Here is a 26,001-nt window from a genome sequence, read left to right on the forward strand (position 1 = left end):
CAGTAAAGAACAAATACAACCAGTTTTTGCTCTATTTTACAAAACTGGTGGTATTTTGCTTCTGTGCAGCTGCTGAGTCATCAGGAACGTGTGTCAGAGAATCAGGAGAAGCAGGTGAATCTCAGGAAGGACTTGGCAGAGATGCAGGAGTGGATGACCCAAGTAGATGAGGAGTTTCTCATGAGGGACTTTGAGTATAAGGGTCCTGAAGAGCTGGAGGCGTCACTGGAGGAGATGAAGGTACAAGTGACTGTTTACCTGCTTATGGCTTCATCTCTGCTGCTGATGCTGATGCTGCTGCTGCTGCTGCTGTTGTTGTTGTTGTTGTTGTTGTTGTTGTCGTTGTTGTCGTTGTTGTTGTTGTTACTGTTACTCTCCTCACACACGCCCTTACCTCATTCATCCAGAGGGCTAAAGAGGATGTGCTACAGAAAGAGGTGAAAGTAAAGATCCTGAGAGACAGCATCAACAATTTGGTGTCCAGAACATCACCCCCTGGTGGTGGCAGTGCACTGACCTCAGAGCTAGACGGGGTACTCGCCAACTACAGCAAGCTTTGTGACCGCTTCAAGAGCAAGTGTCACACTTTAGAGGTAAATAAAAAAGGCCAGAAGATGTAATTTATTTAAAAGACATACACATAAATATAATTTACTGTCCACCTCTGGTTTTATTGTTTTATAAATGTACTTACCTGCACCATAGCCTTGCAGCCAGAGAGTGGAAAAGTGCACAGTGAAGTCTTTGCTGCTTTAAAAAGCTGCAGTGAAACTGCCATTGTTATTCTTCATGCTTATATGAAGAAAAGATGACCATTCCTGTGAGTGTAAAACTGCTCGGGGCATTCTTTTATGACTCAGACTCAACAGAGTAAACAGACATGTCACTGAATTATGTTCATTCTCATGCTCATTCGTTTTCCTGAATTCCTTAGTGCATTAGAAAGCAAAGGCATACAAAGTAGAGCTGTCACTTTCTTACCAACATCATGGGTTTCTCTGGGCGTACATAATGAAATGTGAAATGATGCACTGTGCAGGAGGTCTGGTCCTGTTGGATGGAGCTGCTCCAGTACCTGGACATGGAGCAGACATGGCTCAACACTTTGAAGGAGAAAGTTCAAGCTACGGACAACCTGCCTGAGAGCACTGAGGCCGTCAGTGAAGCTCTGGAGGTAGAAACACACACACACACACACACACACGTGGCTTTACGTTTATGTGCACAATTTCACATAGTGGACATACATAAAAGACGCTCTTATCATAGAACTCTTGTTTGTAATTATGAATAATAGTGAAATGGAATATTTATAAGTTACTAACTTAAAACAACAGGAGTTCACTCATGCTTCACTTTAACCTTCATTATCATCATGTCTGTGGGCACACGACAGTTTATAAATATGTAATTCAGGGTAATACATATTTAGAACAGCATCTCGAGTAGTACTGTATAGTAGTGCGTAGCTGGGATCACTGCATTAAAGTCAAACTACATGGAGACTCATAAGGTTACTTAGGGTTTGAAAATTCCAAATAATCCATTTAATAAGTGAATGTAATATTATATCACTAACCTCATTGTCTTTGTCTTCTAAATGTCTTGTGCTGCTGTTTGCTCCGCCGCTATATCTATACAGACTGCCCGCAGCGTTACTGTCAAATTCACTTTAATCACAGCGCTGCTTCTGTAACCTTGCATAATGGTGGAGACAACTGAAGACCCTTGAAGACACTGTACTTGTATTCCCCTTCTCTAGTTTGTCCTTATGTTTTTGGCTTGTTTTGTGCACCCCCATCCAGTCTTTCGTTGTCTTTGTCATGTCCTCTTTTTTTCCCTCTGAATATTCTCTCCCTGTGTGCTCTCCCTGGTTTCATAATCACACTTACCCCTCAGGAGGTTGTCTCTCCCTCTTTCTACCTCTCTCTCTGTCCGTCTATCACCCCTGGGAAGGAAAAGCACATTTAATGACCCCACATAAACAATGACTGGATCCAAACAAGTGCCGTCATTTGACAAGCCCGTCTCCTCCCTGTGTTTCATTTGTCGTTCACTCACCTTTTTTTTTTTTTTTGGCTTGCCTTCATCTGACACACCCAGTCCAGCAGTTTCTGTGTCTGCACTACATATGTTTGCTCAGCCTCTTCTTCAATCTTTAATGCACATAAACCATCAGTTACAGGATTTCTTTTTTCTTGCCTTTGGTGTTTTTTTTTTCCCCCTCGGTTTCATTCACTCATGCAATCTTTTTTCCGTTTTTGGGGCAATTACTTTCCTGATGTTTGTTGTGGCTTTAATGGAGGGCGGATATAGAAATGAACTTGTTTTTTGTGGCTTTCTTGTCATTTTGATTGAATTCTCTGATTCTTTGCCCTCTGTCCATCTCCTTTAACAACCAGTCTCTGGAGACCGTGCTTCGCCACCCAAGCGACAACCGCACACAAATCAGGGAGCTGGGTCAGACGCTGATCGATGGGGGAATATTGGACGATCTCATTAGTGAAAAATTAGAGTCCTTCAATTCCCGTTATGAGCAGCTCAACAACCAGGTCTGGACCTTGTTTTTGTGTGTGTATGTGAAAACTGTATATTTGTATCTGAGTACATTTCAAATGTATTCATGTGCCATATTTGGCCACAGTGTCAACAGTTGCAGTCAGTATTATATCTAACAATTAATATGCTTTAATATTCACACAGATCTGTATAGTGTCTTAATATGTTTCACTATATTGTGAACTATCTGCATCTTCCGCCTCTAAACTCCCAATTTAAACACACTTTTACGAGGTTTATGACAGTATGTGTTGCATCTTGGTAGTTTCAGTTGTTTCCGTTCAGGTGTTACTATATAAAACTGCCTGTCTGTCCATTGTCCTGTTTTATGCGTTTGTCCTCACATTCTGTCCTGCACAGCACCAACCCTGCAGCTGCTGCCTGTCACAGACAGACACAGACATACAGCCTGCAGTGACTGAGAGGTTTAAGAAAGTCATCCACTCTCAGAAACAAGTTGTATGAAGATTTAAGTGTTCATTGTTCCCAATGTCACACGACAGTCATCCTGCTCAGTCCTACTCTCGGCACACAATCTTGTTCTTCGCTTCTAGATTATCTGGCCAAATGCTCCTGTCGTGTGAGGGGTTAACAGACAACATTCTAAGTAGCAGAACCCCAGAATAACCAATGAGAGCGAGTTGACTGAACGTCCAGTCTGTGCTCTCTCTGGATTATAACATTGAAAATCGGTGCCAAAATGTCTTTCACGTTTTGTTAAAATCAAGTCAGATTTGAAAGTCCTCTCGTGTGGGGAACAGACTTAATCAGAAATACCCTAATATTCTTGATTGAGACATTTAAGCTCATGACACCGTGCTTTTGTTCAGGCGGTGAACCGGCAGATCAGCCTCGAGCAGCAGCAGCAGACACTGAAGGAGAATGATCAGGCTCTCCAGTCACTGCAAGAGTCTCTGAGCCAGCTGGACCACACACTCACCTCCTACCTCACTGATCGCATCGACGCCTTCCAGCTTCCACAAGAGGCACAGGTATATGACACTTTGAGAGGCACCCAGGCCGTATGGATGGGTACAAGCCCAGTCAAGAATTGTAAAAAAATAACAGGAAGCAGCAGTCAGCGCTCTGATATTCGCTTACTTTTCCGCCTGAAGTCTCAAGACGTAATCATAATACCAGCAGTATCTATATTGATGCCACATAAAACACTTTTCCCGCAGAGCATCGGGGCAGAGATCGCAGCCCACGAGGTAACAGTGGAGGAGATGAGAAGGAGAAATGTGGCCAACCTACCTCCTCCCACCACTGATGGCAAGGCTGCTCGAGGTGGGACCATGCTGGACCAGCTTCAGGTAACACTGTCTCCCACTGGAGAACATGAGAAACTACAGGAACTTAATGCCACCACTACATTATCATCACATCACTTGCTGCCTTAAAGTCTTCCTGGAGGCTTTTGTCTTTCAGAACATTTTTATTTGCCGGACAGATACAAAATCATTGCAACTGTGTAGAGGAACGATTGCTTAACCCGAAGTGTTGTCTCTGCAGAGGAAGCTGAGAGAGATCTCCACAAAGTACCAGCTTTTCCAGAAGCCTGCTAACTTTGAACAACGTATGTTGGACTGTAAGAGGGTTCTGGAGGGTGCTAAGGCCGAGCTGCACATCCTGGACGTGAAGAGTTTGGAACCGGAGAAAATCCAGTCCCACCTCAGTGGGTGTATGGTGAGAACCAGAACCCTTCTCTGAATGCCACGTCATACACAGTGTCTTGTGTTTCATTCACTCCATTCGCATTCGTTCTTACTTTATAGAAATTATACAAATTGCTGAGTGAAGTGAAGCTAGAAGTGGAGACGGTGATAAAAACAGGTCGCCAGATTGTGCAGAAACAGCAGACTGAGAATCCCAAGGCCATGGATGAACAGCTTACTGCTCTCAAACTGCTCTACAATGACCTGGGGGCTCAGGTAATTTATTGTGTGTTTTAAAACCAAATAATTATTATCATCCTGTAAAATTCAAGTTTGAAAACGGCTTATTTTCATTTTTTCCTTCCCAGGTGACGGAGGGAAAGCAGGACCTGGAAAAAGCTCTGTGTCTCTCTCAGAAGTTCCTGAAGGACAGCGCCGCTCTACAGGAGTGGCTCACCACAAACGAGGCTCAGCTCCAGCAGAAGAACAACTGTGGAGACATGCCAGCTGACATTGACGCTGAGATCGCATGGGCTAATGTGAGCAGCTGTCCTAAGTCTGTCATTATACTGTATCTCGTCGGCTGGAGAAAGGCAGCGCTTCTGTGTGAGGCCAGCAGATGGAGCAGCTGCACTGTAGATATTTCTGAAACTTCAATTCTGCTCAATTCAGTGTTTGAAAAAGAAAATAACAGCTGAGGGCACTTCAGTGTTAAAAGGCCATATTCAGCCAAAGGTAAAGAATCTTATAGGCGTGTCAGTGTTATTCTTTGAAAATCTCACAGTCTCACACACTGAAGCCAGCACATCTTTACCTAGAACAGGTTTAAGACTGTAGTTGAATTATTGCTATTAATCCTATTAATTGTAGGATATTGGACATTGAGATGGATTATTATTCTGGTTTACGTTTGGTGTTATCCTTGCCTTGTGTAGTATGGTATTAAATGATTGAAGCATGGAGGCCGTTTCATGAACTCATTTGATGTACAGTTGAATATACAGTATACTGTAGCTGTGTGTGTTTGTGTTGCTCCACCAGGGCCTGCTGAAGGAATCGGAGCGTCGTAAGGCAGAGCTGTCAGGCCTGATGGAGGCCAGTGCTGGGCTAGAGACGCTGGTCGAGGGCAGCGAGGCGCAGCTGGAGGACAAGCTCTTTGTTCTCAACGAATCCTGGGGCCGTGTCCGCACCTGGACTGAGGATTGGCTCAGCGCTGTGCTGGTGAGAGCAAATATTTTGTTCAGTAAGTCTTAATAAATAAAGACTTGCTGTCCTCGTTTCGCCCAGATCAAGTTGAATCTCACATTTTTTTGTATACTTGCCATCAAGTGAGCGAAGGCAATATGAGTGAATAAAAGTCATTTTAGTTTTGCTTTTTAATTATAATTGTTTGGAATTAAAACAAGTACATTGTCGGTTATTTCTTTTTTTGCATTTCTACCGCTTTATCCTCCACCTGAGCCAATCCCACAGATACAGATATGAACAACCGTTCACTGTCAAATTTACTTTTGCTTGCATTTATTTACTACATGTATAATAGAGGCACACAAGTTTTTAATAAAATCCTTGTAATATTCACACCTCAAATAAAATATTGACTCATTATGCTTTTAGGAAGGCAGAGAACAAAACAAAAGCAGGCAAATAACATCTTCAGTTGAAATATGTTCTTCCATTTGAACAGCAAGTGCAAGAAATGTTCCTTCATTTAATTATGTGGCGCAGCAGGTCTCAAAAAGGTTATGATAAAATCCCCATAATCATTAAAATGTACCTTAAAGCAATTATTTAACAGGGAACTTTTTTTTTTCCCCCTGTCTGTGCAGAGTCACCAAAGTGAGGTGGAAATCTTTGATGAGAACGTGGCGCACATCAGCACCTGGCTTTATCAGACCCAGATTCACCTGGACGAGGCTGAGCGGCTCGCCCCAACAGAGAGGGAAAAAGTGGTTCAGGTAATAAGAGGGAGCGCATTGTCCCAAAAAGAAAATCTGCACGACCAGAGACGGTTAGCGGTCCCTCAGCATTTTAAGCGTTAAATGCTATTGAAGCCTTAAGACTATGCTAGACTAAATCAGTTTATGCCATTACACATTTAGAAGTGTCAAATACAATTGCTTTATGGAAATCACTGCCTCTGGCAGGGAAATGCATTCTGCTGCAATCCATTAAGGTGCACTCCTCCTGTTATCTTCAGGGACAGAGCGATTTAATGTGTTTTCACATGAAAGAAATAGTGAGTAATGATTAGTCATTTCTAAATGTGTCATTTGTGGATTTTCTTCTGTTGCAGAAGAGATTATTTTTGTTTTTTATGCTTGATTTGGGTGAACATTTTTCAGAAGACTTTACTGAATAATGTTCCCTAACAGTATTACAGATTAACCCTGTGGAATAAAAAGAGAGTGACGGATTAAGGAAGCGGGAAGGTTCATTGAAAGATAGGAAAAGCCTTCCTCTCACCTCGCTCACTAAAGGTCTAAATATCAGATGTTTCCTGGCCCTGATAACCTTCATCAGCACATACTGTGCTTAGCTCTCGAGGCTACTCTGTCTTTCAATTTGAGAGAGAATGACTAATAGCATAAACTGATAAAGAGATGATTATCTGCTCTGCGGTTTGTCCTCAGAGCATGCTGGAGGAGCTGGAGGACATCAGTCTGCGTGTGGACAATGTGAGGGACCAGGCCATTATCCTGATGACCAGCAGGGGGCCCGCCTGCCGAGACGTAGTGGAGCCCAAACTGGCAGAGCTGAACTGCAACTTCGACAAAGTTTCCCAGCACATCAAAACGGCCAAGGTACAAAAGCATGGAGTTGTTGATGCGCTAATGTTCGTCACCATCTGTACCAAATGAAATCTCGCTGTGAAATTCAGCCGCACAGAAAGTAAAGCTGGCACATAGAAAGCAGTCTGTTCACTCGGTGCATCTGTTCCTCGTCTTGTGGCATTCAGATGATGACCAGCCTGGAGTCAGACGGTGCAGAGATGAACCAGCCTGCACGTCAGCAGGTATGAAATCAGTCTCATGTATCATGTGAGCGAAACCACAAAACAAAGGAAACATGATTAAGAATATCTAAACTCCATGTAGTTTAGACATTTAGTAAGTGTTACTAAGAGTGTTTGGACAAAATACTGTTGTTTTTGTAGTCACTGTGGGCTCTTTGTTTTCTCAGAGCACGCAGTCAAATGATGACATTTATCTCACTGGGCCAGAATGAGTTGCCTGAGGTGTGTTTTTCTCCTCTTTCTCATCAGGTCATCCACGGCCTCGATATCCGAGTGGAGTGTCAGAGTCAGGCTCCATCTGCCGCTGCTGTGGTCTCCAGTGAGATTAAAGACCTTAAGGCTGAACTCCAGGATACACTTAGATCTCTGCAGCAGCAGCAACAGGAGCCAGTAAACATCCTGGATGATGACAAGGTACAAAAATATCACCTTTAATTTCATTTTCACTTCGTTTTCAAAACTCAACGGGCTGAAATGTGTGAGCAGCGAAGTCGTGATTGCGTCACTAAATCTGATTCATGGTCAAAAGTTGCCATTTCTAGTCCTTCTCAAAAGGAATTTTAAAGAGCAAATTGCTCGAGGTTCTCTTTCCGTCTCTCTTAACCTGCTGTTTTATGAAATATTCTATAAAAAATATGGCAGGCCAGAGGCTCCAATATATAAAAACTGCCTCCTGATAAGACGAACTTTGATTGGGCATTTCAAGACTTAACAACTCTGGAATTCAATCTTTGTTATCAAGGTTTATGACGTTAAACACACCAGCTGAACACATCTGACCAATCCAGAGCAAGGTCATTGTCCCAGTTGGGAAGCTGTTATTGTGTTTTATACAGTATTTTCCCCCGAGAAGCGTCTCCAGCGTCTCCGCTTCAAGCAACTTGTTGCTTGTTTTTAAAAGGAATAATTTACAGCTGTTGTCAGTTATTGGTGTGTAAGATGCTCTTTTTTTTAATAGATTTATATAGAAAATATAATATTTGATTTGCATTCAACGTTTGCCTCTCTCTGGGACAGATGGATGAGGAGAAAGCCGGTGTAGAAGAGCTGCTGAGAAAAGGCGAAGAGTTGCTGCACCAAACTTCAGACGAGGGTCAGAGGGAGGAGCTGAGACTTCTGCTGCTGCATCTGCAGAGCCAGTATTCTGCTCACAGAGTGAGATGCTTTTAAAAGAAGTCTTTATTAAGCAGCGCTCGCCACTTAGGCAAACAAAGCTATCTGTCATGTTTTGTTTTCCCCTCTGTGCCTTTATGCGATCAGGGATAACTTGTGTTCATGTGTCTGGCTGCTTTAGGAGCTGAGGGTTCTGCGAGTCAGGCAGGTGCAAGTCTCTTCAGAGTTGTTGCCCCCTCGCACCTTGACAGAGGAGACCAGAGAGCCTTCAGTCGAGGTGAGGAAAGTGCACGCGTGCACGCTGTGTACACGCACACACACACACGTGCGCGTTTACTAAGGAGTCACATTAATCCCTGTGTGTGCCTTTCACCTTCATCGGACTTCGCTGTATTAACATTAGGCTCAAATGATGTTTTTTTTTCTCCTTCTCCGTGCTGCAGGGAATGTCTGCAGTGGAGCGCAGCAGTGTCCTTTCAGTGAGTCCCTCCGACTACCTGTTGGACATCAACAAGTTGCTCCTCGCTATGGCCGACAACGAGCTGCTTCTGAACTCCTCTGAGCTCAGCGGGGGGCTGTATGAGGACTTCTCCAGCCAGGAGGACACACTGAAGGTCAGTGTGACAAACGAGTGCATGTTCACTTTTATTTAACCACTTGGAAAATAGAGAGGGAAGTTAATAGTTAACAGACGCCTTTGTTTTGTGGCTGAAATAGAGGTAGCCTGATTCATTTGTTGGACTGATTATTTATTTATTTATTTGTCTTATTTAATCAAGCTGATTAGTATTTACTGAGTGTTTTTCAGTGTATAAATCTTTTCTTCTCAGGTCCTTGATTAATGCTGCTTATTTTTTTTTCTTCCAAAAGTTTAGTTTTTGGTGACCCCGTTTTATTATTTATTGTTTAGCTTATGTGTTGGTTTTATAGAAAATAGATGCAGACCCAAGACTGACACAGATATCTTTTGTTCAATAAATGTTTATTTAAAAATAGGCATCTTTGTTTATCATTTGTTGTGGATAAAATGAATATATATATATATATATATATATATATATATATGTATTTTATAAGATGGAAGGAAAAAGATTAGTATCATATATCAGACATTGGCTGCACTGATTTCTGAAAATAGGCTTAGAAAAACAAGTTGACGTCTTTTGTTAAAATATATAGGAAATTATTTTAAATTACTCACTATTTAAAATATGAGCAATCAACACTGATAAAACTGTGGGTCTGTTCTTTAGAAGTGATCAGCAAAATGAATCTGCTCCGTGTGAACATTTTTTTTTTTTCAAACCATTCATATATTTTTTTCACAGAATATCAAAGTGAATCTGGAGCATCTGAGTGACCGGGTCACGGGGATCCATGAGCGTCAGCCTGATGCCATTCGTGATGCTTCGCCTACTGAAGTGACTCAGATCGCAGACTCCCTCACGCAGCTCAACGCTGAGTGGGACCGCCTCAACCGCATGTACAACCACCGCAAAGGGTGTGTGCGCCAAGCCTCACAAACAACCACAGCAGCCGATTACACCGCGCATCCATTCTGTGGATAGATGGAAAGATAGATAGATAGATAGATAGATAGATAGATAGAAGTTTTTAGTTTAGTGTTTCTTCGAAAATGTGTAAATGAAAAGTGTTTGTCGGGATATTTGGTCAAACCAAAGTCAAAGTGTCACAGTCACGGTGGGAACAGATAAACAGTCAAACTGCCTTCACAACACAGACACACACTGACCTTGGTTAGCATCAAACACCCCCCCGACCATTCCCTCACTCATTCACTGGGTGACCTTTCCTTCCATCAGCACAACTCCTTGGGCATAAACAGTCTGCATATAGCTGAGCATACTTTGTTCCATGTGAGAATAAACAAGCAAGCTAATTTTGGCATAAATGCTGAAGTCCTCCATCTGTAAGCACAATAACCTCAAGGCACCATTAAAAACCAAAGAATTGTCTATGCTTTATAAAATGACTCCTCCAAACTCATTTCCTCACCTTGTCTTTCAAATCAGATTTACTCTGCTCTGAAAGAGGAAATAGCCTTTACAGTAGACCATCAGGGTGATAGAAATCTCTTCTTTTGTGTCATCACCCACTTGGTCTTTGCTGATTTATTCAGTCACGTTGCAGCAAACATTCTGGTATTGTCAAGGCTCTCTTTTTTTTTTATGACATTTTCTAGTGTTGAATAAAAGTCAGCTGTTTCAGTTTTCCTCTTCTCACAATCCACAGTGGGTGAACATGGTTTTATCATTAGACCACAATATTATTTCTCCCCCTCCCTACACTTCTGTAATAACTTAAAAAAACGCATGTCTGCAGCTTTGTGTTAACTGTCTTTCTTCTTCGTTGTGCTGCAGGACTTTTGACCGTGCCATCGAGGAGTGGGGACAGTTTCACTGTGACATGAACGACCTGAATCAGCGGCTGACCGAGACCGAGACACTGCTGTCCGAGAGTGTCGGTCCTGATGGACAGCTGGACATGGAGTTGGCACGGCAACACCAGCAGGTGGGTGGAGGGTGATGTCAGAGCATGTAGAGGAGTGTGTGTGAGACACATGGATACTGGGGTGTGTCACGTGACTTTTTTAAAATCTAAGCATTTAAAAATGTTGTGTGTAACTTTAAATTATCAACAAATGCCTGTGTGATTCAAACCATTGTCAAATTAGTTCACAAACTAAACTAAGTTGAATTTTTTTAATGTCTTACCTTATATTGAAATGGCAAAACATATAACTTTTAACAGGATGACAGTTTAATTTAATTTTTTTTATTTATTTAACCTTAATTTAGCCAGGAAAATCCCATTGAGATTAAGAACCGGTTTTTCAAGGGAGTCCTGGCTGAGAAAGGCAGCAGCAAATATAAGAAAACTCAACACAGTTACACGTTCACACAGTTAAAACACAAGCGAGGTAAATAAGACGAAAACGGATTAGATTTACGAGCAGATTATGAAAAACGAGTGCATGTTGTGGAGTTGCCGTCAACATGTAAAGTCTCAGTTTGGATTTAAAAATGCTTGATGAAATTAACCCTGTTAGTTTCCAGTCTTTCTGCAACTTACAGTATACTATGCATAAGGTGCAGAATAGACAAAAGTCCTTGGGGTGTATGGAACGGAAAGCAACAAATGATCTTGTGAAGGTGAAGAGTGAGGATCAGCACAGCAACATTTTGGGTATATCTATATCTATGTATCTTTATCTAGATATATAGACACAATATTTGATATGTTTGAGCTGATATGAAGCGATTACTTTCCCATGATGCCACAGTTCTATGGCTGAAGTAATAGTGACTAAATGCTTGGGAAATGTTAGACAGAAGATAATTGCATTTTGTTCCCCAAAGGGAAAAATGGGCGCTGTACTGTAGCTGAGAAACACGCTTCACATGCGACTGTTCATTATGCTGCGCGAGAAATGAATCACGGAGTGAGATGAGAATCTAATTTTGCTTTGTTTGATTACCAAAGAGGCACTTTGGTGTCCGAGGGGGAATTAAAACCTCAGAAGGCCTGTCATTATCGCTGACGGAGCCACTGCCATTAACACCCTTTATCAGCGCGATGTTCAAAGCTCAAGCCACAGTCTGTGTCTGCTTCGCTCTTTGAGAAAAAAAAATGTTATCGCTGTTGCTGAGATCAAGCGGAGCCGGGAATTGAGGGATCAATTAGCTGACTCACAATCACTCACCCTGCTTTACACATCCGTCTTGGAAAGTTAAGTCTCTCTTGATAAAAGTGGGAAGCTTAAATCTTGATTCGCCACAAATCAGGACTGCGTGTCAGTCAAAGATTTGCCTGGAGACATGGACTAAAGCGGGGGATTTGGCCCTGGGAGTCAGTCGGCTTATAAAGTTTGATTGATCCCAAATCCTGACTTTTTTTTCCTCTTTTTGTCTCTGTCTGTCACATGTCTGTCTTTTCTTTTATATGTAGGAGCTGGAAGAAGGCCTTGTCAGTCACCAACCTGTCCTAGCTGTACTTACCCGCAATGGGGAGCAGATAATTGGGCAGCTGTCATCTCTTGATGGACCGCTGCTTGAAGAGAAGCTTGACAACATTGGTCAGCGTTGGAGAGCTGTCAACCGTCAGGTGTTGGACAGACAGCGCTGGTAGTGTATCCATGGAAACACACAGGATGCAGTTCTCTGTCAATAAGCCTGTATGAATTGAATCCGTTAAGGCAATTGGGATTCTGACCAGTGTGTAACACACATCTTTGCTGTGTCTTTATTTTATTTTAGTAGAAGACAGTGAAGTCCTTCACTCCCAGTCTTTGTTTCTTTATCTCTGTTTGACAGGTTAACATGATTGGTGTGGTCAATTCATTTGTGACACTTATTTAAATGTAAATTTTATAAATTGCATGGAAATCCTTTATGCACGTGTGTGACATAAAGTCTGTGTACGAATGTGTGTGTGCAGGCTCACTGGTGAGGACCCAGCCTTTGCAGACCTGGTGAGGAGACGCACAGAGTTGGCTGTGTGGCTGGAGCAGGCGGAAAGCGCTGTCAGCTCCCTCCCTGTCACAGCAACTGACAAAAACCTCAAGGAGCTCAAGGTACAAGCGAAGCCCAGAACATGCCAGTGTTATTGTGATTCACAGAGAGCTGGTAGAGTTGGCTATTTTTATGGTCAGCTCTCTCTCCCCCGCCCCCCTTCCCTTTTTACTTCATTGTAACTACAAGTTGCTCACTGTATCTCAGCCATCGGCAAAACAAACTCAGCAAACATACACATACAAAACATACAAAAATAACCTAAATCTCTTTTTAAGGGAATAAAAAATCCCTCCCTTTTGTCTCTTTACAACAGCATCAACCTTTTATTTATCCTTGTTGAATTACACTTTACTTTACTTTAACTAACAATGTGTGGTTAAGTACAGGAATTGTTTCCTTCCTGAGGTCACCGCTTTTGAGCCGTAGTCCGACTAAGATAGGCAATCGGACAACTTGCCGATTATACAGTACATGTGGAGGGGAAGAGCATGTATTGGCTCTGACTCCGCCTCTGTAGGTGGCGCTATCTCTCTATAAGCTAGCGCGTATTGAAACTGGTGACCTTTACGTCACAGAAAAACAAACTGTGAATAGCGAGATGGAAGGTTAGTCGGATCGTGCAGTGGTTCTGTATGTTTCTTACCTGCCGTACATGTCGTTTTTGTCAGTCCAAAAGTGGGCCTTCGCCGTAGCTTTCACTCTCACCGATGCCATCGTGTGGTTTTGTTCTTTTCCAGCAACAGTACCGCAGTTTATCTATTTCCAGGTCTAAGACCGGGGAGTACGTTTTGGTCCGACTAAACATATACATGCAGGAGTAATCAGACTATGAATCGCATTATTTATGTATGTTAGTCCGACTAAGACTAACTCGATTCACATGTTTTGTATGACATTAAGAAAGCCATATTATTGTCTTAGTCTGACTAAAATTGGACTTTTAACAAGCATGTAAGCACACTGACTGATTCTCTGTGAAACTAAAGAGTCAGTGTATCCTTAATGTCCTGGCAGGCTCTTGCTGAGGAGATGGATGCACAGAATGAACGCCTCGGTTGGCTGAACAAGCACGCGCCTCAGATCCTGTCCAGTCCCAGCGTGAGTCCTCAGAGCCGAGACCAGAATGTTGGCAAACTGAGAGCCATCAACATGAGCTGGAGCAAAGTGAGAATGTCGTACCAGTTCCGAATCCAAGTTCATATGCCAATTTTTACATCACCACTTTATTAGCTCATCCTCCTCACTCTCCATTTACCCTGAAGGTGACTCATGATTTGTTGGACAAGGTGGGGGAAGTGGAGGCCAACCTGAAAAATCATGCACACTTCCAAGACAGAATGGACAGACTCACTGACTGGGTCGTTATCACGCATCAGACGATCATAACCAGAGGCTTAAATCCGGGGCAAGCGCAGGTAAACTGTCTATTCTATTCCGAATGCATCAAAACACAAAGACTTTGTCTAAAATGAGCTGTTACCTATTATCCCAGGCTCTTGTCTAAAATTACCTATTATCCCAGGCTCTGGAGGTCTCCATGAAGGACAGGAAGAAGGACCTGGAGGAACTGTTGGCTCATTCTATTGAGCTACAGAGAAGGCAGCAGCTGTTGCCCCAGGAGAAGGTCAGACTTTTCATCATAGAATAAATAAATAAATAAATAATCAGTTCTCTTTGTAGCATATAATTACATGATATTGCACTTTAGGTCACTCAGTTTATATAATACAGCTGATTAAATTGGTCATTTTGTTAAAATCTGGATGCACTCTATGTCCTGTCCTGTTGCTAACATCTTCTACCTTGCCATTGATTACTCGCCTGCCTCTGGAACCTTCACGTGTGTCAGATGAAGGTAGAGCAGCTGGCAGCTGATTGGAAAGCCTTGGATGGTCAACTGAGGGAATCACTTCAGCCAGCCGTCTCTCCGTGGACGCAGCGGGAACACGTCGTCCAACACCAGCAACTCGGTAACAATCTTTTTTTTAACCCATCAAAGAAAAATAGGTATTGAACAAAAACAGGGACATAAACGCGTGCTTCATAATGAGTAATTAGTCAAATTTTAAATTCTTTTTTGGTTCGTCTTAAGTTCAATCATGAAAAATTAAGAAATAACTCATTACAGGTGATTAATAAAATCCTGGTTGTAAAACTAAAATCAAACGCTAATGCATAATTTATCTTGATTTATTGTGATGCCACTATCCTCAGAGAGCCGTTTGGCAGCACCCCCTCTCTCGCTCTAACATAATTAATGGTCACGGCATCATTTCCTTTTAAAGAGGCTCTATATGTTCAGAACACCTTGGCTTACAGTTTCTTTTTTGCCTTTTTTTTTCTTTTTCACCCTTGCTTGCTTCAGTGTCTACAGTCCCCTCAGCTGTGCAGATGGCCAGCCTGGTTAGCGAGGATCCACATCACCAGACGCCGCACACGCTTGACACGGTGGCGCCCACTGACCTCAACGAGACGGCCACCGAGCTGGCAGACTGGCTTCTCCTCATCACGCAGATGCTCAAGTCTAATATTGTCACTGTGGGCGACACGGAGGAGATCAGGACCACTATGGGACGTCTTCAGGTGAGTGGAAGGGATGAGATGTGGCATAAAAATGATGCTAAATTAGAATTAGATTAGACTTTATTGATCTCACACTGGAGGGGATTTACTTGTTACAGCAACTAAATGGTCAGAGGTAGACAAGAATGACTAGAATAAGCAATAAAAAATAGGAAAGTAAGTGAAAATAAGATATTTGGTACATTATTTGAATGTGTTTGGATGCGTGTGTTGTTCCAGGTGACGAAGAGTGACCTGGAGCAGCGTCACCCACAGCTGGAGGACATTTTCACTCTGGCACAGAACATCAAAAACAAGACCTCTAACCTGGATGTTCGCACGTCCATAACTGAAAAACGTATGAACACACACACACAGAAATGTACTGGTGTTGTTTGTGTCAGCCTTTCTACTGTGTATATTTACCACATCCAAAACAGTTTAACATCATCATCATCATCATCATTTCTCTTTCTGTCCGCCTCTCCTCATGCTGCACATGGATTTGTCTCTGTAGTGGAGAAGGTGCGGAGCCAATGGGACAACACTCAGCACGGTGTCGAGGCACGGCTCCAGCAGCTGGGCAACATGACTGTCCACAGCAACCAGTGGGAGGAGCAGAGGAAGGAGGTGAAGGCTCTTATTGGACACAATGAAGGACGCTTCCACAACCTTCTCCAGCAGTCCAGAGATCCTCTGACTAAACAGCTTGCTGACAACAAGGTGAGGGACAAACTTCAAACTTTCTCCTTATGTCTTCCAGGTTTTTTATAATTTATTTCCTCTACAGATTTGCTCCACTCACTTCCTAAACTTGACTTCATGAAGCACTGATATCCCTTTTACTATCATATAAATATGTACAAGGCAGGAGTGAATAAACCAACGTCCTGCAGTATCATTTTGAACCTTAGTAACATTCTTATCACCACATCGTCCATCATTTTAATTCAAGATGATGACCTGGCCAAGAGAATCAAGGGAAAAAAAAGAGTCTACCTTGTGGGTGGTTGACGCATTACAGAAACCAAACACTAGAGGGCAACTGAGTTTAACAGAATCTAATACTTTAGTTACACAGCTGTCTACCCGAGGTTAATGTGGTCTTCTAATATTGATTAATTGTACATTTAAAAAGGTGACGTGTACCTTTTGGTTTCTTGGGGTCTTATGTGGAAGATTTATTTGCTCTAGGAGATTGCTCTGGCAAATTAAGAATAATAACATGGCCTTATGAATAAAATTTGAGTCTTACCTAACCTGCTAAATTAAGTAGAGGTTAAACAAACAATGTCCTACAGCAGGGCAGTGGAATGACTAATTTCTTTGTGTTTATTAAATGCCTTTTAAATGAAGTTTGATTCAACCTAATTAAGTTGGGAGGATATTTAATAACATAAATAGCCAATGCATTAAAAAAAGCTGACTCTATAATCAAATAACAGCGTAAGCGTTTTAACAACGGCTGAAATGCAGTTTGAGGCACAACTGTCACATTTTCAGTGTTGTGATGACCCAGAGTTTATCGCTTCACAGGCGTTCCTTCAAGACCTGGGCCGGAGCCAAGGCAGCGTTGCAGCCTTCAATGAGCTGTCCAATCATCTGCTGCGGGAATACTCCACTGACGACACCCGGAGAATCAAGGAGGTCACAGATAAACACAACGCTGCCTGGAACGGCATCAACAACAGGTGCACACACACAAACTCGCCTGTTAATCCACTTTCTGTGTCTGTACGCACAGAACATCTCATAACATACAAAGAGAAGCTGACATTGCAGCTGATATTTACAGCTACAGCTACAGTCATTTTATATCTATAAATCATGTGGTTTTTTTGGCTTGTGATTGATTGGCAGGGCGGGCGACCGTTACGCTCATCTGGACAGTGAACTGAAGGGTCTGCAGATGTCTCTCAGGGAGCTGGAGTCCTTCCTCAAATGGCTCCAGGAGGCGGAGACCACGGTCAACGTTCTGGCTGACGCCTCCCAGAGGGAAGACCTGTCGCAGGACTCCGCCCATGGGAAGGATCTGAAGCGGCAGCTGGAGGTAGGGGGCTGTGTGCGCACAGGTGCGGGCCTATTATCTCCGTGTCCTCCTTCATTAATGCGTCCTTCAGCAGCAGCAGTGAAGCTGCAGTGTGGTCTGCGTGTCGGTACGGTCGTGTGTGCGCCGCTGGTTAAACGTGTGTAAATGAGGGGGTGAACAGAGGGCATGTGACTGCTTGTATGCACTAAGAGCGGCTCATTGAACCTCTTGTCCGATGCTACTTAGGAATTCAGAGTGTTTGTGTGTGTGTGTGTGTGTTCTTGTATTTGTTACCTATTTGGGACCTTTTCTGGCATAAACACTGACTGTCAGGACCAGTAGTCTTCATGGAGACCAAAACCTGGTGCTAATAAGTTAATAAGGAACTGGTTTAGTCTAAATTTGGATTGCGGTTAGGTTTAGGCTTTAGCTGGTTATGGTTAAGGTTAGGGATAATGCTATGTTTAGGATATCCAGATGAATGAATGAATGAATGAATGAATGGAAGTCAAAGCTGTGTCCTGAGAAGAATAGTTACATAAACATGTACTGTATATGTGTGTGTGTGTTTGTCATCTCCCCAGACCTCCTCTCAGTCATGTTATGCTTTATGTAACATTTTAATCACTTCACCCCTTCCTTCCCACGGATCAAACAAGCTTTAATCTCTCCTTTTTAATATCACACTCAAGTTAAAAGGTATTAAAAAAAAAGAAGAAAATACCTTCCCTGACAGTCTCATATATTTTGGATTATGCAAAACCCTGTTTTTTTTCTCCCTTTGTCAGAAATAGTCAGTGATTTCGACTGTTGATCTTCGCATAAACCCATGTGTCATTGAAAGAACGCTGCAAAGTTGTTCATCTTCCAGAACTGAGCTTGTCCGTCCAGTAATAACATTGTTGTGTTTGTCATCTTGAGTGCACGAGCGCTGTCACTCCCATTTACAGTGTCCAATCATTTAAAAACAGACCAAGGTCACGGGGAATAATTACAGTGAACGAATGCTGCATGAATGACGGCAAAGATGTCTAACAATTAATCAACATAGTGTGACTCAGGGCTCATTTTTGAGCCTGGATTTGATTTGTATTTGATGTTAATTGTGATAATTGGCAGGAAATTGATGTTATTCAAACATAATCCATCAATAAAAGTCCTCTAACAATGTTAAAGGGCACAGACGGTAGAATGCTGGCTAAAAGTTTGTCAAAGTCATTTTAGAAGTCAGTTCTAATCGTGTATGTGTGCGGTGGTTTAACTTAAAGATCACCTAAAGGCTAATGTATCACAAAACAGTGGCATGCCAATATTTTGGGAAGGGTCTCTCTGAATTAAGTATTGCCCTCTGCCTTTTTTGTATCCTCTTTTTTTATCCTCCCCCTTTTATTTCATTCTCTCTGTCTCAGTTGGAGTCAGAATTGATGGATGGCACTTAAGTTTAGAAAGTGGGTTAATGAAAGCGAGACAAACTTGGAGCCACAGAGGACGAGTGCTGACATCGGCACTTGTCCCCCCCACACAATGACTGCTCTGCTGCAGTTCAGCGTCTCATTAGTGTAATCACAATTTTTGGCCACAGGTCATTGCCATCCTGTCAGCCGTTTTGAAATTGAGCCAACGCTTCAAGAATACAGTAACTGGAATTCCCCGAGAATGTAAAGGCCGAATGGACGGAGGCAGACAGAACCACAGTAATCACCAATTACATGTGCGTAAAGGTTGTTATTATGTATAATTTCCCCTGCAATTGCATTAATATATGTTTTCTTATAGGCAGAAATGTTTGACTTTACTTATGGGTTACTTTGGCACATGTACTGCCATCGTATACAGTTTTCTGTTACCAATTCTGGTATATTGTGAGTAGTTCATTTTCTTCTTCTTCAAACCTTAATAAATCCCATTTTAAATTGAGATTCTGTAATCTCGTGGAATATATTATATTGCTCCTAGTGGCTCTGGTAATGTGTTATATAATGCCCAGCGCCACACATTATGCACTCCGAGTGGAAGCTATAGCAATAATGTCATCCAGCGGAAGAGTGCAAAGGTGCACGAGGCATCAAGAGCAGCTTTTTTATCAAGCCTCTTTACACCACGAGTGTAGAGTGTGTGTGTGTGTGTGTGTGTGTGTGTGTGTGTGTGTGTGTGTGTGTGTGTGTGTGTGTGTGTGTGTGTGTGTGTGTGTGTGTGTGTGTGTGTGTGTGTGTGTGTGTGTGTGTGTGTGTGTGTGTGTGTGTGTGTGTGTGTGTGTGTGTGTGTGTGTGTGTGTGTGTGTGTGTGTGTGTGTAAAAGTGAGCAGCGTGGACATTCACAACTCCTACAGCCTCTTAGCTGCGACCTGTTGCTGTCTGTCTGGGCCTTCCTTTAATGCCGAGTCAACAAACACTCCATCAGTAATTCCTTGTGAAGCAGAGTTGAGACTTTGTGGAGCAACTTCAAATGGATGCTGTGTCGAGTTAAACCTTGTCCAAACTGAACTCTTCACTAAGCTTATCACGATCCCCTGCTCTCATCTGAGCACACATGCGAGTCAGTAACTGATGATTATTGTAGTTGGCCGCCGAAGCCGAGCTGTACAGTACTGTTGGTTTAAAGTGTTTATCTCTTCTCTCTGCCTCTGGTTTTTTATTCTTTTTTTTTGTATTAGGTGTAACTACAGGGACCAAGTGCTGTCACGCATCCCATAGTATATTCCATAATGTCACTTTGCACCCATTTTAAATGCACGAGCTGTAGATATGTGGATCCATCGTTTGAAGTGCGACACTTTTGGGAGATATAGAGGTGTTTTTTTTATCCTCACTTCAAATAAATGCCTCTTTTCTTTCATCTGGCTTTAAAATACCCACTTGTGTGTAATAGTGTTTGGTCAGCGGCTCTGCAGAGGCTGAGCGGCTCTTTTATGATAATCTCTGCTGATTGTGCACCTGCAGCATTTCTGCTTTTACTTGACTTCCTCATTTCCTCCCCTTTGTCTCTGGATGTCATCTCCATAGTGCTTGTTTACCTCAAATAGATTTGTTTTTTTTTTTGCTCTGATAAAAGATGCTATTAACGTTTCTCCACTTGACCTTCCCTTATGTTCTTTTGTCCGGCTCACTCTTCCTCCCACATTTTATTTTTCCTTTATCTTCCATCTGCTCTTATTCCAGTGTGTCACCTCTCATTTCTCCTCAGTTAAACTATTGTAACACATTACAGAAATGTAGTCAAAGATGATGCATAATGAATATAAATAAAATGAACACATGCCCCCTTCCTGGATAGAAAATATGGGATGAGATATGAATACTGGTCAGTACCTGAACTGTTAAATTTAAATAAATTCAAGACTCCATAGACTTTTTACAAAACCTCCCAATGACCCTGACCATGATATGCATGTGTCATCATGGTTACATTAATAAGTACACTTAGTGAGCAATCATACAGTAGTTTGGTTATTTGGTTCGGTGTCGGGGAAGTTCACGGTGAGGGCAAAACCTTGAGATGAACCTTCAGGGTCACTTATTTTTTTACACTGGTCTGTAAAATGCAAATGTGAAAACTTTGCAGCTAATGATACACCCACTCATCTTTCTGAAGCCATGGTTTGATGCACAGCTGAGCTGTGGCAGCGTCACTAACGTTTTCCGGGCACAAAATGAATGGGACTTTCACAGCCTGAGAGCCATGGATGCATGAAATGACTCCTCCCTCCCTCTGATCATGGCTTTGTGTGTGTGTGTGCATCTCATTTGTGTGCCGAGTACTCACTCACTCACTCACTCACTCACTCACTCACTCACTCACTGTTGCTCTCGCTCTCTCTTTGTCTCTTGCTCATTGATCTGTTGGTTGCCTTCGCGTAATGACATTCTCCCTTCATGGCGGAGGCAGTGCTTTTCTCCCTCTCACGATACCGCTTCTCTCTCTCTCATCTCTCTCTTTCTGTGGTCCAAAATGATTCCTGTATCGCTCCCTCCCTCTGTCTTTCTCTCACTCGTTCCCTCTCTTTCTCTCTCTGTGTGGATCAGTGGCAGTAAAAAGTGAGCAGCAGCACACGTCCAGCTTCTCTCCTCGTCCAGTGCAACTCGTGCCTTCCTCTTTCTTCTTCTTCTTCTTCTTCCCGCTTTCAGACACTTTCCACTTTTCTCTCCCCCTCTTGATTTTTCCTCCCCCATCTTCTTTCCCACCTTCCTTTTCTTCGTCACCCACCTCTGAGTCTGCAGGGTGAACGTCACAAGTGATTTGTTTGATTCTCTTCTGGCTCTGCGTTCGGGCTGCGCGTGTAAATGTCCGTGTGGAGGAGAAAGTGAGTGTCTTGTCTTGACCGGCTCCTGCATCATCGTTCTGTGTGTGTGTGTGTGTGTGCATGCTAAGAGCTTTGTCACAGTCTCTTTATAAATAGTAAGAGAGAGAGAGAGAGACTTAACTGAGGCTGCGCTCACTGTGCAAAGTGTGTATGTGATTAAACACGGGGGCATGCTGAGCTGAGTAAGTGTGTGCTGTGTTGTTTTGCATGTGTGTGCGTGTGTGTGCGCGCATCACGTCAGCTTGGCTGGGGTCTGGTCGGGCTGGCTAGGGAGAGGGAGAGGGAGAGGGAGAACAATATGAGCGGGGTAGGGCAGTGCTAGCATGCAGTTCAGGAACAGGCTGCTGCAGACTTGTAGCAGTCTTAAGATGATGGCCATGGTCCGGACCTCCCTCCAGAAAGTGGTGGTCTTCTTACACAGGCTCCAGAGGATGGCCATCTCCTCACCGCGCTACCAGAAACTCTGCAAGGTACGTGTACTTTGAGAGAACGAGAGCACGTTGGAGGACAGAGAGTTTCATTTTTTTTGTCTTGTTTTTCTCCTTCTTTTTCTCTCTAAATGAGATGAACGTGGTCATACAAAACTTTTATGGAGTTAAACGACGTTTTATTTACAATTTGCAAGGCTGTTTTTGTGTGTGGTTATTACGGATGGTTTTTGCAGAGTATGTGGTTTGTTTTTAATTCCAGAAGTCATTAAATTGCCTTTATATAATATAATTTATAGTTTATTATTTATTTTTGGTCTTTTTTTTTATTACTGAGTCATTTGGTTGTCAGGACATTATGTCTGATGTCGTTATGGAGACCTGTTACCTCGTCTTGATGCCGGTGACAAAATCTAGAGAAGTTTTATGTGAAAACTATACACTGTGTATATATACGTGTATATAAACACCTCGCTGACTTTTCCTGCATAACAAATACTGGTTTCCGACTGTGCATCCCTACTGTGTGTGTGTGTACCCTTTATGTTTTTGTTCGCTTTATACTGTCATTTATTATGCAAGTTTTGACTTCATTGTGGTGCAGGCAATAAACAAACTAACAAGGCAGTGTGTGTTTGTGTGTGTGCGTGCATACGCTCTGCTGTCGCTGTTTATGTGTGAGGGAATCCTTGTGAGGCGGAATACATTTTGTGAGTAAAAAGGAGACTCAACTTCCTTCGTGGCTTTTAAGTATTGATGAAAGTCTGCACTACTATAATGACTGCGATTAATAATTAAGCCACTTAATTAGAGTTATAACAAACTTTGTTGTTTAAATGCTGGAATTACTTACAGCCAAGTGTAGTTCTGCTACACACACATTCATTTTAAGCTTCTTTAAAAGAAAAGACTGTTTTCTCCAAACCGGCTCTGTGACCTGTTACAGCTGTTTGACAGCTGTATTGATTTTCACCTCAGAATGAAGCTACAGCTTGTGTGTGTGTGTGTGGTCGACCTGGTGTCATTCTGTCCGGTTGATCATCATTGATCGCTCATCTTCCGTTGCTGTCCGTCTTGCACGGCACAACATTGACAGTGTCGATCAGCTGCCGAGAGCAGAGGGGACCAGCTGTTGAGATTTGAGTGAAAGAGCGAGCGACTATTGCACCGGGCCAGTTTTCAATCATGCTTCAACAAACTTGTGGTGGCTGAACTTAATCCATCCCTAATCCATAAATCCATCTCCATTTAGTGTTCCTGCCTCTTCCTACTCAGTGCAATGTGGTTGTGCTAATCTGTTTGTGTGTTTTTTGCTGAAAACTGACTGTGGGTGAAGTCTGTTTTTGCATTGAGGAGATTTTGCTTATAACTCAGTGAAAATGCGTAAAGCAACATAGAGACGGCACAAGGCCATAAAAAAAAGCTATAAACAGAGCATAAAGTACGAGTCATTTTCATCTCTTTCTCAGTTTCTCAGTCCTTTTATTCCATGCTGGGTCCTTCCTGCTTGTTTTACCAAAAACCAATGAAATCTGACCTTTTCTGCAGCCTTGCTCATATCTGCATGAGAATCACTCTCTCGTTCCGTCATTGTACAGTTATTCAAATTTGGAGCGGCTCTGTTCAGCGTCCTCAGAGGCCAGACACTCACGGATTGTGTCCCTACTGGTGGGAGGCATCATCCATTCCACACTCGATTACCGTCCCCTGGGTTGCATCGCTCATTCCAGCTTCGTTTTGCCTTCTCTTGAGGGAATCCGTAATGCTGGGCTTGTCCTGCCTCCCTGGGGCGCATTCACTAGCTGCCAGACTGGAACAGCAACTCCTCGATGATGGATTTGCTCGTGGCTCGCCCTCTTGGGTCTGACCATTCTTGCTGTTTCATGACAGCTCTGGCCCACCCCACTATTGTCTGACTGAGTTGTATATACAATTTTATCTGATTCATATTGATGAATGCTTATTTAACCACTGTAATTACTTAGAGTGAGGGGAAGCAACGTGAAAGCACCCATGAGAAGCAGTACATTTGATTTCCTTGCTTTTATGAATTGCAGGCACTGAAAAAGTTTCCGCAAGTGATTTCCGGCTGCTATGACTGACTAACCAGTCTTACTGACGTTAAACCCACAGACCTAAAGGCTTTATAATCCATGCAGGCTGTATTTTACCCCTGACAGTGCAATTAAGCCTCAAAGCCTCGCTCGTCTTCGAAAACACGGGCTACATTCAGATTATCAGCCACATTGTTAAAAATCCAGCACAATACTGATTCATTTCAGATTTTACGGCTGACACAGTCTGAACATGACTGCCCTGTATGCATTTTTGCATTCAGTACTAATAGAAACAACATGTTTGTAACACGGCTCAAATATCTACCGTAGTTTCACTCCTCTACTGTTTTTTTTTATTATTTTGCTGTGAACAATGCTCAGCATGTGCATGGACTCTGATACTGATCAGGGACCACACATTGCAGTGACACGGATCTGATTTGAAAATTCTCGTCCCTTGAAAAAATCAGATCTGAGTCACGTCAATCAAAAAAAAATAAAATAAATCGTAGTGATCTGAACGCAGCCATATTTGACCTCTATGGTGTTGGCATTGCAGAGCACAGTGACTGCTGTGACGCTCGCCAAGATACAAATATCAGAACCTTTTAGGCACCTCCTCCCTCCACGTGTTCTGCACTGGCAGAGTTTGGGTGTATGTGTTTGTTAAAAGCAGCATCATTATGTTGATGAATAACACTAAGCAGAAGCCATTTAACTTGGAAGTGTTTTTAGAATTGCGTCTCTCCTTCGGTGCGTGAGCTCCCTTCCTTTGTCACACTTTCTCGATTCAAAACATTAATGTAGAGGAATTTCACCTCCATAAAGTGTTCCCTGAGGCTGTGTTTGTGTTAGTGGTCCTGCAGGGCATTTATCCCACACACACAATCACAACTCACCTGCATTAAGAATGCCTTCAATGTAAATGTGAGGTTCACAGTGTCCTTGTAAAGTTGGGATTGTTTCTTTTCCAACTCATTTCTTGCCTCTGACATCAGTTGTTTACTTGTAAAGAGTCTATACTGAGGCAAAAAGAGGAACCCCGGCGTCTCATTTTATTGTCTCTCTTTTGCTGTTTCTCTGTGTGTAATCACTAGCTGAGACTTGGCTGTGGAGCCCACCTCTCTCCTGAGGAGTGTCCTCATACTCTCATTACTGTGGCATTGGCCTCTACTGTGTGTGTGTGTGTGTGTGTGTGTGTGAATGTGTGTCAGTGCATCCCAATCCAGCCCAGCTGATTTTAGAATCAGCCTAAAGCTGTGACAGCGGAGTCGTGCCTTGTTTTTCCTGCTGTTTCTCTGGCAAGTCTCTCTGGCCTTTGGGCTCAACACTCCATTCACCTTTGCTCCTGGCTCACTGCTGAGCTCCACGACAGGTGACTCAGGCGCTGGGCATGGAGCCCAACTCTCTGACCCTCCTCGTCCTTGAGCTCCACCTGAGTCCCTCGGGTCATTAGCAAGTGTTAGCATTAGCAGTTAGAGCCTCAGGTGCAGGCACTGTAACCTGGCTCACGCTCAAATCACACTAATTTTCTTTCATGCATGCTTAGACCCATTTAGTTTCACAGACACAGAAGTCCGTGATTCGCTCTGTTCTCTCATTCGCCGAAGTGCAAGCACACGCATGCACCCTCGCGGGAACAGAGTCATAAATGCACATCATTTAAATTCATCAAGACGCAATTGGGAGAGAGCAGGGAATAACACAAGGAAATGAACACAGGATTCCGCGCCCAATCAACATTCTG

General features: G+C 42.9%; 1 protein-coding gene across 2 annotated transcripts in view; it reads left to right on the forward strand.

Moving 5' to 3' along the window:
- The window catches only part of utrn (utrophin), a 61,199-nt gene extending 43,465 nt beyond the window's left edge, over positions 1-17,734 (forward strand). For both annotated transcript variants that reach the window (XM_044049312.1, XM_044049311.1), the window contains 30 exons: positions 70-240; positions 408-593; positions 1,040-1,174; positions 2,403-2,552; positions 3,390-3,551; positions 3,741-3,872; positions 4,072-4,245; positions 4,335-4,490; positions 4,583-4,753; positions 5,256-5,435; positions 6,044-6,172; positions 6,848-7,018; positions 7,174-7,230; positions 7,480-7,644; positions 8,248-8,385; positions 8,525-8,620; positions 8,787-8,957; positions 9,672-9,844; positions 10,725-10,875; positions 12,313-12,488; positions 12,802-12,937; positions 13,893-14,042; positions 14,141-14,293; positions 14,401-14,502; positions 14,728-14,848; positions 15,244-15,461; positions 15,681-15,798; positions 15,958-16,163; positions 16,977-17,131; positions 17,301-17,734. In XM_044049312.1, the coding sequence (XP_043905247.1) occupies positions 70-240; positions 408-593; positions 1,040-1,174; positions 2,403-2,552; positions 3,390-3,551; positions 3,741-3,872; positions 4,072-4,245; positions 4,335-4,490; positions 4,583-4,753; positions 5,256-5,435; positions 6,044-6,172; positions 6,848-7,018; positions 7,174-7,230; positions 7,480-7,644; positions 8,248-8,385; positions 8,525-8,620; positions 8,787-8,957; positions 9,672-9,844; positions 10,725-10,875; positions 12,313-12,488; positions 12,802-12,937; positions 13,893-14,042; positions 14,141-14,293; positions 14,401-14,502; positions 14,728-14,848; positions 15,244-15,461; positions 15,681-15,798; positions 15,958-16,163; positions 16,977-17,131; positions 17,301-17,634 (4,737 nt within the window). In that variant the 3' untranslated portion in view covers positions 17,635-17,734. The remainder of the gene's footprint in view (positions 1-69; positions 241-407; positions 594-1,039; positions 1,175-2,402; positions 2,553-3,389; positions 3,552-3,740; positions 3,873-4,071; positions 4,246-4,334; positions 4,491-4,582; positions 4,754-5,255; positions 5,436-6,043; positions 6,173-6,847; positions 7,019-7,173; positions 7,231-7,479; positions 7,645-8,247; positions 8,386-8,524; positions 8,621-8,786; positions 8,958-9,671; positions 9,845-10,724; positions 10,876-12,312; positions 12,489-12,801; positions 12,938-13,892; positions 14,043-14,140; positions 14,294-14,400; positions 14,503-14,727; positions 14,849-15,243; positions 15,462-15,680; positions 15,799-15,957; positions 16,164-16,976; positions 17,132-17,300) is intronic.
- The last annotated feature ends 8,267 nt before the right edge of the window (positions 17,735-26,001 follow it).

The sequence above is a fragment of the Solea senegalensis genome, linkage group LG17 (genome assembly GCF_019176455.1).
Source record: "Solea senegalensis isolate Sse05_10M linkage group LG17, IFAPA_SoseM_1, whole genome shotgun sequence".
NCBI lineage: Eukaryota > Metazoa > Chordata > Actinopteri > Pleuronectiformes > Soleidae > Solea > Solea senegalensis.